General features: G+C 38.6%; 1 protein-coding gene across 2 annotated transcripts in view; it reads right to left on the bottom strand.

Moving 5' to 3' along the window:
• Window positions 1–234: 234 nt before the first annotated feature.
• Window positions 235–17,146, bottom strand: part of MAEL (maelstrom spermatogenic transposon silencer) — a 69,882-nt gene continuing 52,970 nt past the window's right edge. For both annotated transcript variants that reach the window (XM_060142217.1, XM_060142216.1), the window contains 4 exons: window positions 4,875–4,937; window positions 3,991–4,123; window positions 943–1,018; window positions 235–422 (listed from right to left, as the gene is read on the bottom strand). In XM_060142217.1, the coding sequence (XP_059998200.1) occupies window positions 235–422; window positions 943–1,018; window positions 3,991–4,123; window positions 4,875–4,937 (460 nt within the window). The remainder of the gene's footprint in view (window positions 423–942; window positions 1,019–3,990; window positions 4,124–4,874; window positions 4,938–17,146) is intronic.

Raw genomic sequence — 17,146 nt, forward strand, 5'->3', positions numbered from 1 at the left:
AATGGCATTCCCATGATACAGTCAGAAAGTAGAACAAGCCCTAAAGAAAAAAGCAAAAATGCCAAGATCTTCTCCAACCACAATTATTTTTAATCTATGAAACAGAATTTCCTTACAAATTAAGTAGTTTTTATAGTAGTGACATTTATTGTTGATGTGGTCTGTTTAATATGACTGTAGTCAGAACGGAAGTCGTGTCCGTTGTTCTTCCAGAAATTGAAAAAAGTATCATCATTAAGATAAGGAAGAGAAAGATTTGGATCCATCTTTTTGGGACATGTAAGGTGAGAGTGAAGTCTCACAGTTGCAGAATTTGTGGATATTGCTGGAGGAATTGGAGATGCTCTCTAGTAAGCGGGTAATCCCTCTTCCCCGAACACTGCTGTTTTGGCCAGATGTTTTCACCCCAGATGGGGAGTCACCTAGGATATTAAAAATACAAGAAAAGAAATACAGCAGTTTAGAGATCCCTCAATTGACTCAACCTGCTGCAGGACTTTTCACTAAGCCATGATTAAATGGATCGTCAATAGGGGAGATAGTTCTTAGTGTAAAGGCAAAAAGGCTAAACAAGAATATTCTTTTTAAGTCCTGGAAACCTTAATTGAAGTTCTTCAGGGACCATTTGAAATTTCATGTCACTGGCTCTTTTAAACTTTCCCATTTCCCCAAAAGACACCCTCATATCAAAACTATAAAACTACAGCTGCTACAAAAGTAACAGGTTTTATTTTAAATATCCTGAACAAAATTCTGAATAAATTAAATTTTATCAAAGTGATACAAAAATCTACATATCCAAATTAAGTGCTTATGCCAAGTAAAACTCCCAATTCAACAAGATTCTTATACCCTAAAGCCAGCTTAGATCATCTGTTTTCAGGATCATAAAAAGACCCTAAACTCTTTGAGGTGCCTTCTTATTAAATATAAGATGCTTACCAGTGGGTGTGTTTGATCTCTGTTCCTGATTAGAAGAGCTGAAATGAGAGAATCCTGGACTCTGAACCCTTAGCTTCTATAAGTAACAACACCAAAAAAAAAAAAAACGGGAAAACATGTTTATTATCGGATCATCTACTTCAAATTACTCTTTAAATACAAACTAACACCCACTTTTCCAATGTCTGATCAACTTTTGAAGAGTACTGCTGTGAAGGGGAGCAGAGGGCAATCTTTGAGGGGGAAATTACAGGGTCAAGAAAGGGTTTTTTTTCTTTTAAATGAGATTATAGCAGGTTTCCTGATAAGAATGATTCAGAACAGAGAGAAACCCTGATGAAATTATTAGAGCCATGTCCTTACGTAGGTAAGAGAATGAGAATAGAGAAATAAAAGGATTGGTCTTAGATAGAAACACAGACAATCATGCATTAGAGTATATCGTAGATGCAATGGTAGGAATATATGGAAAACCTCGATTGCTTCTATTTTCTCAGAGAAGGAGGGGTACGAGCATCAGCTAGAACAAGGATGAAGGAAGGGGTGATGGAAGTTTGAAGTGAGAGAAGATGAGAAATAACTGTCTAGGAGGGTGGGAGATTAATCAAACTAGAGAAATGGACAACTGCCAGGCAAGGTTAAGGGCTCACTTGAGGTTGGTGGTGATGAATATTTAATAACACCAGTCAGTATGGTAGTTTCTTTTCAGCCTCGGTTAGCTTCAGATATATAACAGAGTAGGTGAAGAGTTGATTTAATGAGGGTTAGTGTTTGTCAACCAACTATGATGAAGAATGAAGGGCCAGTGGAGTTCATAGTGCAAGTGAGTGAAAATAATGGAGCAAGGAATCTAAGCTGGGAAGGAAGGAGGTGAAGGGCAAGGTGGGGAGAGGAGACACAAGGCTGAAGCACCTGTCTATGTGTGAATGGTACCCCTGGAGTTGTGCCATACAGTGACCCTGCAAAGGAGGGCAGAACAGTGGAGGCATACAATGAATTGAAGGTCCCAGGAGAGATCAAAGAACTGTTGGCACTGACATACCAGAGAAAGACAGTGGTAGTCAGAGAGTAGGATGCTTGAAATTGAGATTATGGGGAGATGCCATTGGGGCCTAGAATATGATCACGGGAGTGGATACTTGATGTATGGCAGGGGCCAGGATCACTGGAGAAGGGCAAATCAAGGAACTGAAATGTCAGGCAGCTGGAAGGATCATCTATAGGGAAACTGAAATCAAGAATTCTGCCAGGAATATTGTTTGATCTCCTGGCTCAGTGTTGCTCTAAGAATGAGGATGACCAACTCAGGGGCCTATTGACTCCAAGAAGGGGTTATCAGGTACTACAGCCTGAATGGCATGTGATTCAAAGCCTAGGGATTTTAGGGAGAAGGCAGAAAGAAGTCTAGAGGCCACAAAGTTAAACAAGGACAACTACTTTAAATCTAAGCCCGTGATAAATGAGAGAGAAAAAAAAAAGTGTCGCTAACAGGGAAACAGTATCTTTAGAGGACAGCCAAGTTTTAGTTACAGCCAAGGAGGAAAACAGACCTTCCCAAGAGGAGGTTGAAGACATGAGATTTTGCTGATAACTGAGATTGAGAAGACCCACAGTTTTTCAGGAGTTGGGGAAGGATGAAAAACAGAATCAGCCTAACAAGATGAGTGTGGGAGATGAGCAAGGATCTAGGTATCCTGAGCTTCCATAGTGACTGATGTGAACAATGAAAAGAGGGGTAATGAGACAAAATCTGGTAGTCTCAACACAGATGGTGATGATGGGGATAAGGCAGTGTTTCTCATCCTGGGTACTACTGACATTTTAGGCTAAATAATACTTTGCTCAGGAGGCTGTCCGTACATAGTCAGGTGTTTAGCAGACTTACTGGTATCTAAGTTACCCGCTGTATGCCAGTAGCACCCCCTCCCCAGCTGTGACAACCAAAAATGTATCCAAGTGTTGCCAAACGTCCCCTGAAGGACACGAAATAGGTCCTAGTGGAGAACCACTGGGTTAAGGGTTAACAGCAGACAGGAGAGAGAAGAGTCTTGCCCAGAGATTATATGGAGAGCTCTCTTTTTTATTTTTAAAATTATCATGGAGTAAGACAGACTTCTTTGGTGTGTACATTTCTACGAGTTTTAACAAATGAAGAGATTCGTGAAACCACCATTGCAATCAGGATACAGAACCATTCTATCACCTCAAAAATTTCCTATCCCTTTAGAGTCATACCCCCTGGGAACAACTGATACGTTCTTCATCATTATTTGTATTTAACAATGTCATATAAACGGAATCATACATTACATAACCTTTTGAGACTGCTGCTTTTGCTAAGTGTAAGTAATGCCTTTGAGATTGATCCTAATAGTTGTTTTATCAATAGTTCATTCCATTTTGGGGTTCCCTTTTCACTATTTTATTAACTATTTTATTAACTATTTAAAAATAGAACATAGTAGATAATAAATGTTACTAAGTCAGAGGTCTTAGTACTTTCAAATACTGCTGCATTTAATCCTACAACGACTACTAGCCCTTATTATTCTTGTTCTACAGATACGGAATCAGCACAGAAAGTTCAAATAACTTGCAGAGAGTCACACAGCCTATGTGTAGCAGAGCCTGAAGTGAAATTTAGGAATTCTAACTTGAAAGAGCCCATACGCTTAATTGCTATGCTCTTGGTAGTGTAGAGAGGCCTACTAGTAAGTAAATACCAAGGAGGGAAGAGGGGTGGTAGGGAAATTAGATAGTCTCTAATCAAATCCTGAATCAGGTCTTATATTTAAAATATCTACTTCAAAAATGTGTATCACATAATTTTTGGAATAATTGTTTGGATGTGTTTTGTATAAACACTAATGCTAATTTTGTTAAGTACAGTAGGAAAATATACAAGGAAGAAAAAGGATTTTTTGTAAGATCCAACTGGATTAAAAACTGACATTCCATGAAGGATCAAAAACAATTTTTAACAGAAGAGAGAACCAAACAAAGGCCCGATCTCGAGAGACTAGCAGCCCCGAAAAGTGAGCTCCTTACCTGGTAACGCCCTGCATCCAATACAACCATTTTGGGTGTCACACTATTGCTGGCCTCATAATCTTGAAGTGGTACATGAGCCTCTGTGAGCTGGATTCCAAAGAGAGTGGCCAGAGAATTACTGATGCAGTATCTTTAAAAAGGAATTTAAAATGTTTATTATCAGAATCTTATCTAATTCATTCTAAAAGCATTCACATTTTAAAAATTTCTGACAAAGCATGTGAGATATTGTTGTAAATTGGGAAAAAAGAAATTTAGAGATTTGGAGAAAAAATGGGAATAGGTAGCAGTACATATCATAAAACTGGTCATTACTGGTAAGCAATACTTTGATTACCAAATAAAATTTCAGATCCATTATAAGTGAATGGGAATGAGGGGGAAGAGCACCAGAATTCTCAAATATTTAAGGCAGGGAGAGGTAGCAACAGGGCGAAAACTTAGAAACACTTATTCATCCTCAGAACCAACTATCATCAGCTGTGTAAAGGGAGTACCAGAGCTTCCACAGAGCTGAGGCTGCAGGTACTTTCCCTACAAAATGAGGAGAAAAGGGTCTATATGTTTTCAGCACCTTCACAAGGAAGTGCTGTTCTTAATGACAGTAGGGAACTTCACTTTCCTACAGGAATCCTAGAAGAAAAAAATTTCAATAAGTGCTTCTGAAGGCTCAAATTGCTCAGGTGGTAACCACCAGACAAGTAGTGACATGGGCAGAAGAATACAAGTAACATGACTAAAAAAACCTTTGTTTTAAAAGACAGTTGTGGAAATAGAGGTAAACAGTGATGCACCCTGAATGCCAAAGCAACAACAAGCAACGTTACAAAGAATTCAGTGCAGAATAGAGCATTAGGAAGAAACTCCTTTCTCCAACTTACGCAATTTTCTTGCAAACAGCTAAAGCACAGAGGACAATATCATTTTCTTCATGCCACTTGCACCTGTACAGAAAAAAAAAAGACTTTAATATCCTCATCTAACTGAAGCAGCACTGCTTATGGGTTTTTATGTGCCAGATTTCTACCTTAGTGTCAGTTTCTTAAATGATTTCAACTATTACTCAAAGATTAAGGTCTCTAATTTAACATATAAAAAGTAGACTTTTTTAAAAACAAGTTTTTAATGTTACCTCCTCTGATGCAAATTCATGACGCATTGCAAACACGCAGCTATAACAGATTTTACCTTGAAAATCTATGTATGTATTTATATATATATATAGAAAATCTATATAAAGAGTGTAGTTAACATATACTCATTAAACACACATTTACTGAGGACATACTACTTACCAGGCATTGTCCTAGACACTAGAGATACAGTACAGAATGAAACACAAACTCTTATGCACACAAAACTTACTTTTTAATGAGGAAGTCAGATCAAAAGATATGTAGGTATAATAATATAGTAAGTTAGATGAGTTCTAAGAAGGAGAAAAACAAGAAAAAGACATGAAATGCAAGAGAAGGGTGACATTTTAGATAAGGTAGGCAGGAAAGGTGTCACTGAGGAGTGGATGTTGGAGTGAAGACCTCAAGAGGGGATGTTGGAGAGGAAATGACCAACAACATACTTTCATGACGAGAGCCACTATAAACCTGTATATCTTTCCCCTGAGTGCATAAGTTACTTGAGACTCAACATTACTACCTGCATAATAGAAACCTTCTCTGAACTTAGCAAAAATCTCTTAGAAATTATAAACATGCTAAACAATAAGTGTAAAAAGTCCATTATTTGCACTTGTTATTTAACTGAATGGAAGGCTATCTAAAAATAAGATAAGAATTCCCCACTGCTTTTACAAAAAGTGATTCAATAAATATGATTCATAAAACTAACTCTAAAATGAAGGCTTAAGTTAAAACTAAATCTAAATCAAGGCACCAGTCCCTCCCACTGGGAGGCCTGCACAAGCTTCTTAGACCAGCCTCACCCACCAGGGGGCAGACACTAGAAGCAAGAGGAACTACAATCCTAACAGCCTGTGGGACTACAAACACAGAAAGTTACACAAAATGAGACGGCAAAGAAATATGTTCCAGAGGAAGGAACAAGATAAAACGCCAGAACAACAACTAAGTGAAGTGGAAATAGGCAGTCTACCTGAAAAAGAATTCAGAATAATGATAGTAAAGACAGTCCAAGATCTCAGAAAAAAAATGGAGGCACAGACCAAGAAGATACAAGAAATGTTTTAACAAAGAGCTAGAAGATAAACAGAGCTCAACAATAACTGAAATGAAAAATACACTAGATGAAATAAATAGCAGAATAAATGAAGTAGAATGGATAAGTGAGCAGGAAGACAGAATGGTGGAAATCACTGCTGTGGAACAGGATAAAGAATAAAAAGAAATGAGGACAGTTTAAGAGACCTCTGGGACAACATTAAATGCACCAACGTTTACATTATAGGAGTCCAGAATGAGAAAACATTTGAAGAGATAATAATTGAAAACTTCCCTAACATGGGAAAGGAAACAGTCACCTAGTCCAGGAAGTGCAGAGAGTCCCAGGCAGGATAAACCCAAGGAGGAGCATGCTGAGACACACAGTAATCGAACTGACATTAAAAGAAACAAGGAGACAAAAAAACAAACAACCCAATCAAAAAATGGGCAGAAGACCTAAAGAGACATTTCTCCAAAGGAGAAATACAGACGGCCAGTAGGTACATGAAAAGATGCTCAACACTACAAATCAGAGAAATGCAAATAAAAACTACAATGAGGTACCACCTCATGCCACTCAGAACGGCCACCATTAAAATGTCTACAAACAGTTAAATGCTGGAGAAAAGGGAACCTTCCTACAGTTGGTGGTAATGTAAGTTGGTGTAGCCACGGTGGAAAACAGTATAGGATGTTCCTCACAAAACTAAAAATAGAATTACCATATGATCCAGCAATCTGACTCCTGGGCATATATCCAGACAAAATTACAATTCAAAAAGATACATGAACCCCTATGTTAATAGCAGCACTATTCACAACAGCCAAGACATGGAAACAACCTAAACGTCCATCAATAGATGAATGGATAAAGAAGATATGGTACATAAATACAATGGAATACTACTCAGCTATAAAAAAGAACGAAATAATGTCATTTGCAGCAACATGGATGGACCTAGAGGTTATCATACTAAGTGAAGTAAGTCAGAAAGATAAAGACAAATACTATATGATATCCCTTATAGGTAGAATCTAAAATATGACACAAATGAACCTATCTATGAAACAGAAAAAACATCAGGGACATAGAGAATAGACTGGTGGTTGCCAAGGGGGAGGAGGGTTGTAGAAAGTAGGAGTGGGAGTTTGGGATTAGCAGATGCAAACTGGTGTATACACAGAATGGATAAACAACAAGGTCCTACTGGATAGCACAGGGAACTATATTCAACATCCTGTGATAAACCATAATGGAAAAGAATGCGAAAAAGAAGGTGTGTGTGTGTGTGTGTGTGTGTGTGTGTGTGTGTGTGTGTGTGTGTGAAGCTCAGTCACTGCTGCACAGCAGTAACTGACACAACATTGTAATTCAACTTTACTTCAATGAAAAATAAATTACAGTGCTTAAAAAAAAAAGCAACAAGGGCAAAGCAACAAATAACATACAAGAGAATCCCCATAAGGTTATCAACTGATTTTTCAGCAGAACTCTGCAGGTCAGAATGGAGTGGCACGATATATTTAAAGTGATGAAAGGGAAAAGCCTGCAACCAAGAATACTCTACCCAGCAAGGCTCTCATTCAGATTTGATGGCAAAATCAAAAGCTTTACAGCTAAGCAAAAGCTAATAAGAGAATTCAGCACTACCAAACTAGCTTTACAAATAAATGCTAAAGGAACTTCTCTAGGCAGAAAAGAAAAGACCACAACTGGAAACAAGAAAAGTACAAATGGGAAAGCTCACCAGTAAAGGTAAACAAACATACAGTAAAGGTAGGAAATCATTCACACAAATATGATATCAAAACCAGCAACTGTGAGAAGAGAAGAGTACAAATGTAGGATATTGAAAATGCATTTGAAATAAGGGACAACTTAAAACAATTGTGTATATATACACATACTGCTATTTCAAAACCTCACAGTAACCACAAACCAAAAGTCTACAATAGATATACACACAAAAAAGAAAAAGGAATCCAAACATAACACTGAAGATAGTCATCAAATCACAAGAGAACAAAAAGAGGAAGGAAGAAAAAAGACCTACAAACACAAATCCAAAACAACTAACAAAATGGCAACAAAAACATATCAGTTATTATGTTAAATATAAATGGATTAAATGCTCCAACCAAAAGACAGACTGGATGAATGGATATAAAAACAAGACCTATATATATGCTATCTACAAGAGACCCACTTCAGATCTAGGGACACATACAGACTGAAAGTGAGAGGATGGGAAAAGGTATCCCATGCAAATGGAAATCAAAAGAAATCTGGAATAGCAATACTCATATCAGACAAAATAGACTTTAAAGACTGTTACAACAGACAAAGGAGGACACTACATGATGATCAAAGGATCAATCCAAGAAGAGGATTTAACAACTGTAAAAATATACGTAGCCAACACAGGAGAACCTTGATGTAGCAGCCATAAAGGATGAAATTGACAGTAACACAATTAACAGTGGGGGATTTTAACACCTCACTTACATCAATGGACGGATCATCCAGACAGAAAAATCAATAACAAAAGACGGGCCTTAAATGTCACATTAGGCCAAATGAATTTAACTGATATTTATAGAGCATTCCATCCAAAAGCAGCAGAACACACATTCTTCTCAAGTGCACATGGAACATTCTCCAGGACAGATCACATGCTGGGCCACAAAGCAAGCTTGGGTAAAGTTAAGAAAACTGAAATCATATCAAACATCTTTTCCGACCACAACACTAGGAGATTAGAAATCAACTATAAGAAAAAAACCTGTAAAACAACAAAAACACACAGAGGCTAAACAATATGCTACTGAACAACCCATGGATCACTGAAGAGATCAAAGAGGAAATCAAAAAATACCTACAAATGAGAACAAAAACAGGATGATCAAAAACCTATGGGACACCACAAAAGCAGTTCTAAGAGGGAAGCTTATAGCAATACAATCTTACCTCACGAAACAAGAGAAATCTCAAATAAACAACCTTAACTTACACCTAAAGCAACTAGAGAAAGAAGAACAAACAAAAGCCAAAGTTAGTAGAAGGAAAGAAATCATAAAGATCAGAGCAGAAATAAATGAAATAGAGACCAAAAAAAACCCAGGAAAGATCAATGAAACTAAAAGTTGTTTCTTTGAAAAGATAAACAGAATTGGTAAGTCTTTAGCTAGACTCAAAAAGAAAAAAAGGGAGAGGGCTCAAATCAATAAAATTAGAAATGAAAAAGGAAAAGTTATGGTGGACACCACAGAAATACAAAGGATCATAAGAGACTACTACAAGCAACAGTATGCCAATAAAATGGACAACCAAGAAGAAATGGACAAATTCTTAAGCAAGATATAACCTTCCAAGACTAACTAGAATAGAAAATACGAACAGACCAATCACAAGCACTGAAATTGAAACTGTGATTTAAAAACTGCCAACAAACAAAAGTCCAGGACCAGATGGCTTCACAGGTGAATTCTATCTAACATTTAGAGAAGAGTTAACACCTATCCTTCTGAAACTGTTCCAAAAAATGGCAGAGGAAGGAACACTCCTAAACTCATTCTATGAAGCCACCATCACCCTTATACCAAAACCAGACAAAGATACCACAAAAAAAGAAAATTACAGGCCAATATCATTGATGAACATAGATGCAAAAATCCTCAACAAAATACTAGCAAACTGAATCCAACAATACATTAAAGGGATCATACACCATGATCAAGTGGGGTTTATCTCAGGGGCACAAAGATTCTTCAATATCCACAAATCAGTAAGTGTGATACACCACATTAACAAAATGAAGAAAAAACATATGATTATCTCAATAGATGCAGAAAAAGCTTTTGACAAAATTCAACACCCATTTATGATAAAAACTTTCTAGAAAGTGCGCATAGAGGGAACATACCTCAACATAATAAAGGCCATATATGACAAACTCACAGCTAACATCATTCTCAATGGTGACAAACTGAAAGCATTCCCTCTAAGATCAGAAACAGGACAAGGCTGTCCACTGTCTCCACTTTTATTCAACATAGATTTGGAAGTCCTAACCACAGCAGAAAAGAAATAAAAGGAATCCAAAAATGGATTAATTATAAAATTAATACACAGAAATCTGTTGCACTTCTATATACAAACAATGAAAAATCAGAAAGAGAAATTAAGGAAACAATCCCATTTTCCATCACATCAAAAAAGAATAAAATATCTAGGAATAAATCTACCTAAGGAGGCAAAAGACCTGTACTCTGAAAACTGTAAGACACTGATGAAAGAAATCGAAGATGACATGAACAGATGGAAAGATACATACCATGTTCTTGGATTGGAAGAATCAATATTGTCAAAATGACTACACTACCCAAGGTAGTCTACAGATTTAATGCAATCCCTTTCAAATTACTAATGGCAGATCTAGAACGAAAGATTTAAAATTTGTACAGAAACACAAAAGACCCTGAATAGCCAAAGCAATCTTGAGAAATGAAACGGAGCTGGAGGAATCAGGCTCCCTGACCTCAGACTATACTACAAAGCTATAGTCATCAAAACACTGCTGGCAAAAAGACAGACTTACAGATCAATGGAACAGGATAGAAAGCTCAGAAATAAACCCACACACCTATGATCTATTAACCTACGACAAAGAAAGCAAGAACATATAATGGAGAAAAGACAGTCTCTTCAATAAGTAGTGCTGGGAAAACTGGACAACTACATGTAAAGGAATGAAATTAGAACATTCTCTAACACCATACACAAAAATAAACTCAAAATGGATTAAAGACCTCAACATAAGACTGTATACTATAAAAGTCTTAAGAGGAAAACATAGGCAGAACACTCTTTGACATAAGTTGCAGCAATATTTTTTTGGATCCATATCCTAGAGTAATGAAAATAGAAACAAAATAAACAAATGGGACCTAATTAAACTTAAAAGGTTTTGCACAGCAAAGGAAACCATAAACAAAACAAAAAGACAACCCACAGCATGGGAGAAAATATTTGAAAATGAAGTGATCAACAAGGGATTAATCTCCAAAATATACAAACAGCTCATGCAGCTCTGTCAAAAAAGCAAACAACCCAATCAAAAAATGGACAGAAGATCTAAAGAGACATTTCTCTAAAGAAGACATACAGATGGCCAAAAAGCACATGAAAAGATGCTCAACACCACTAATTATTAGAGAAATGCAAATCAAAACTATTAGGTATCACCTCACCCGGGTCAGAATGGCCATCATCAGAAAGTTTACAAACAATAAATGCTGGAGAGGGTGTGGAGAAAAGGGAACCCTCCTACACTGTTGGTGGGAATGTAAATTGGTACAACCACTATGGAGAAGAATATGGAGGTTCCTTAAAAAACTAAAATTAGAGCTCTCATATGATCCAGCAATCCCACTCCTGGGCATATATCCAGAGAAAACTGTATTTTGAAAAGATACATGCACCCTAATGTTCACTGCAGCACTATTTCCAATACCCAAGACATGGAAGCCATCTAAATGTCCACTGACAGAGGAATGGATAAAGAGGATGTGATACATATATAGAATGGAATATTAGCCATAAAGAATGAATCAATGCCATTTGCAGCCACATGGATGGACCTAGAGATTATCATACTAAGTAAATAAGCCCAGCAGAAAGACAAAAATCATATGATATTGCTTATATGTGGAATCTAAAAAAATTGACACAAATGAATTTATTTACAAAACAGAAACAAATGAATTTATTTACAAAACAGAAACAGACTCACAGACTTAGAAAACAAACTTATGGTTACCAAAGGGCAGAGGTGGTGGGGGGGATAAATTAGGAGGCTGGGATTAACATATATACACTACTACATGTAAAATATATAATCAACGAGGACACACTGTATAACACAGGGAACTCTATTCAGTACTCTGTAATAACCTATATGGGAAATAGAATCTGAAAAAGAATAGAGGCTTCTGGGAAGACGGCAGAAGAGTAAGACGTGGAGACCACCTTCCTCCCCACAGATAAACCAGAAATACATCTACACATGGAACAATTCCTACAGAACACCTACTGAACGCTGGCAGAAGACCTCAGACCTCCCAAAAGGCAAGAAACCCCCCACGTACCTGGATAGGGCAAAAGTAAAAAGAATAAACATAGACAAAAGGATAGGGACGGGACCTGCACCAGTGGGAGGGAGCTGTGAAGGAGGAAAGGTTTCCACACACTAGGAAGCCCCTTCGCGGGTGGAGACTGGGTGGCGCAGAGGACGCTTCGGAGCCGCGGAGGAGAGCACAGCCACAGGGGTGCGGAGAGCAAAGCAGAGAGATTCCTGCACAGAGGATCAGGGCCGACCGGCACTCACCAGCCCAAGAGGCTTCTCTGCTCACCCGCCGGGGCGGGCGGGGCCTGGAGTTGAGGCTCGGGCTTCAGTCGGAGCGTCAGGAGAGGACTGGGGTTGGCAGCGTGAACACAGCCTGCAGGGGGTTAGTGCACCACGGCTAGCCAGGAGGGAGTCCGGGGAAAAGTCTGGACCTGCCGAAGACGCAAGAGACTTTTTCTTCCCTCTTTGTTTCCTGGTGCGCGAGGAGAGGGGATTAAGAGCGCTGCTTAAAGGAGCTCCAGAGATGGGCGCGAGCCGCGGCTAAAAGCACGGACCCCAGAGATGGGCACGAGACACTAAGGCTGCTGCTGCCGCCACCAAGAAGCCTGTGTGCAAGCACAGATCACTATCCACAGCCCACTTCCAGGGAGCCTGTGCAGCCAGCCACTGCCAGGGTCCCGGGATCCAGGGACAACTCCCCCAGGAGAATGCACGGTGCACCTCAGGCTGGTGCAACGTCACGCAGGCCTCTACCACCGCAGGCTTGCCCCGCACTGCGTGCCCCTCCCTCCCCCTGGCCTGAGTGAGCCAGAGCCCCCGAATTAGCGGCTCCTTTAACCCCGTCCTGTCTGAGCGAAGAACAGATACCCTCCGGCGACCTACACGCAGAGGCGGGGCCAAATCCAAAGCTGAACCCCTGGGAGCTGTGAGAACAGAGAAAGGGAAATCTCTCCCAGCAGCCTCAGAAGCAGCGGATTAAAGCGCCACAATCAACTTGATGTACCCTGTATCTGTGGAATACCTGAATAGACAACGAATCATCCCAAATTGAGGAGCCATGTGGATGAAAGGCTCTTGGTGCTTCAGCCAGGAGTCAGTGCTGTGCCTCTGAGGTGGGAGAGCCAACTTCAGGACACTGGTCCACAAGAGACCTCCCAGAACCACATAATATCAAATGGCGAAAATCTCCCAGAGATCCCCATCTCAATGCTAAGACCCAGCTTCACTCAATGACCAGCAAGCTACAGTGCTGGACATCCTATGCCAAACCACTAGCAAGACAGGAGCACAACCCCACCCATTAGCAAAAAGGCTGCCTAAAATCATAAGTCCACAGACACCCCAAAACACACCACCAGACGTGGACCTGCCCACCAGAAAGACAAGATCCAGCCTCATCCACCAGAACACAGGCACTAGTCCCCTCCACCAGGAAGCCTACACAACCCACTGAACCAACCTTAGCCACTGGGGACAGACACCAAAAACAACGGGAACTACGAACCGGCAGCCTGCAAAAAGGAGACCCCAAACACAGTAAGATAAGCAAAATGAGAAAACAGAAAAACACACAGCAGATGAAGGAACAAGATAAAAACCCAACAGACCTAACGAAGAAATAGGCAGCCTACCTGAAAAAGAATTTAGAATGATAATAAAGATCATCCAAAATCTTGGAAATAGAATAGACAAAATGCAAGAAATATTTAACAAGGACCTAGAAGAACTAAAGATGAAACAAACAACAATAAACAACACAATACGTGAAATGAAAAATACTCTAGATGGGATCAATAGCAGAAAAACTGAGGCAGAAAAACGGATAAGTGACCTGGAAGATAAAATAGTGGAAATAACTACTGCAGAGCAGAATAAAGAAAAAAGAATGAAAAGAACTGAGGACAGTCTCAGAGACCTCTGGGACAACATTAAACGCACCAACACTTGAATTATAGGGGTTCCAGAAGAAGAAGAGAAAAAGAAAGGGACTGAGAAAATATTTGAAGAGATTATAGTTGAAAACTTCCCTAATATGGGACAGGAAATCGTTAATCAAGTCCAGGAAGCACAGAGAGTCCCATACAGGATAAATCCAAGGAGAAATACGCCAAGACACATATTAATCAAATTGTCAAAAATTAAATACACAGAAAGGATATTAAAAGCAGCAAGGGAAAAACAAACAACACACAAGGGAATCCCCATAAGGTTAACAGCTGATCTTTCAGCAGAAACTCTGCAAGCCAGAAGGGACTGGCAGGATGTATTTAAAGTGATGAAGGAGAAAAACCTGCAACCAAGATTACTCTACCCAGCAAGGATCTCATTCAGATTTGATGGAGAAATTAAAACCTTTACAAACAAGCAAAAGCTGAGAGAGTTCAGCACCACCAAACCAGCTTTACAACAACTGCTAAAGGAACTTCTCTAGGCAAGAAACACAAGAGAAGGAAAAGACTTACAATAACGAACCCAAACAATTAAGAAAATGGGAATAGGAACATACATATCGATAATTACCTTAAATGTAAATGGACTAAATGCTCCCAACAAAAGACACAGATTGGCTGAATGGATACAAAAACAAGACCCATATATATGCTGTCTACAAGAGACCCACTTCAGACCTAGAGACACATACAGACTGAAAGTAAGAGGATGGAAAAAGATATTCCATGCAAATGGAAAGCAAAAGAAAGCTGGAGTAGCAATTCTCATATCAGACAAAATAGACTTTAAATTAAAGACTATTAGAAGAGACAAAGAAGGACACTACATAATGATCAAGGGATCGATCCCAGAAGAAGATATAACACTTGTAAATATTTATGCACCCAACACAGGAGCACCTCAATACATAAGGCAAATACTAACACCCATAATAGGGGAAATGGACAGTAACACATTCATAGTATGGGACTTTAACACCCCACTTTCACCAACGGACAGATCATCCAAAATGAAAATAAATAAGGAAGCACAAGCTTTAAATGATACATTAAACAAGATGGACTTAATTGATATTTATAGGACACTCCATCCAAAAACAACAGAATACACATTTTTCTCAAGTGCTCATGGAACATTCTCCAGGATAGATCATATCTTGGGTCACAAATCAAGCCTTGGTAAATTTAAGAAAATTGAAATTGTATCAAGTATCTTTTCTGACCACAATGCCATGAGACTAGATATCAATTACAGGAAGAGATCTGTAAAAAATACAAACATATGAAGGCTAAACAATACACTACTTAATAATGAAGTGATCACTGAAGAAATCAAAGAGGAAATCAAAAAATACCTAGAAATAATGACAATGGAGACATGACGACCCAAAACCTGTAGGATGCAGCAAAAGCAGTTCTAAGAGGGAAGTTTATAGAAATACAATCCTACCTTAAGAAACAGAAAACATCTCGAATAAACCACATAACCTTGCACCTAAAGCAACTACAGAAGGAAGAACAAAAAAACCCCAAAGTTAACAGAAGGAAAGAAATCATTATAATCAGATCAGAAATAAATGAAAAAGAAATGAAGGAAACAATAGCAAAGATCAATAAAAATAAAAGCTAGTTCTTTGAGAAGATAAACAAAATAGATAAACCATTAGCCAGACTCATCAAGAAAAAAAAGGGAGAAGACTCAAATCAATAGAATTAGAAATGAAAAAGGAGAACTAACAACTGACACTGCAGAAATACAAAAGATCATGAGAGATTACTATAAGCAACTTTATGCCAATAAAATGGACAACCTGGAAGAAATGGACAAATTCTTAGAAAGGTATTACCTTCCAAGACTGATTAAGAAAGTAATAGAAACTATGAACAGAACAATCACAAGCACTGAAAGTGAAACTGTGATTAAAAAGCTTCCAACAAACAAAAGCCCAGGACCAGATGGCTTCACAGGCGAATTCTATCAAACATTTAGAGAAGAGATAACACCTATCCTTCTCAAACACTTCCAATTTATAGCAGAGGGAGGAACACTCCCAAATTCATTCTATGAGGCCACCATGACCTTGATACCAGAACCAGAGAAGGATGTCACAAACAAAGAAAACTACAGGACAATATCACTGATGAATATAGATGCAAAATCCTCAATAAAATGCTAGCAAACAGAATCCAACAGCACAAGGATCATACACCATGATCAAGTGAGGTTTATTCCAGGAATGCAAGGATTCTTCAATATAAGCAAAACAATAAATGTGATAAACCAAATTAACAAATTGAAGGAGAAAAACCATATGATCATCTCAATAGATGTAGAGAAAGCTTTCGACCAAATTCAACACCCATTTATGATAAAAACCCTGCAGAAAGGAGGCACAGAGGGAACTGTCCTCAACATTATAAAGGCCATATGTGACAAACCCACAGCCAACATCGTCCTCCATGGTGAAAAACTGAAAGCATTTCCACTACGATCAGGAACAAGACAAGGTCGCCCACTCTCACCACTCTTATTCAACATAGTTTTGGAAGTTTTAGCCACAGCAATCAGAGAAGAAAAGGAAATAAAAGGAATCCAAATCGGAAAAGAAGAAAGTAAAGCCGTCACTGCTTGCAGATGACATGATACTATACATAGAGAATCCTAAAGATGCTACCAGAAAACTACTAGAGCTAATCAATGAATTTGGTAAAGTAGCAGGATACAAAATTAATGCACAGAAATCTCTGGCATTCCTATACACTAATGATGAAAAATCTGAACGTGAAATCAAGAAAACACTCCCATTTACCACGGCAACAAAAAGAATGAACTATCTCAGAATAAACCTACCTAAGGAGACAGAAGACCTCTATGCAGAAAATTATAAGACACTGATGA

The sequence above is a fragment of the Lagenorhynchus albirostris genome, chromosome 2 (genome assembly GCF_949774975.1).
Source record: "Lagenorhynchus albirostris chromosome 2, mLagAlb1.1, whole genome shotgun sequence".
In the NCBI taxonomy this organism is placed as follows: Eukaryota; Metazoa; Chordata; class Mammalia; order Artiodactyla; family Delphinidae; genus Lagenorhynchus; species Lagenorhynchus albirostris.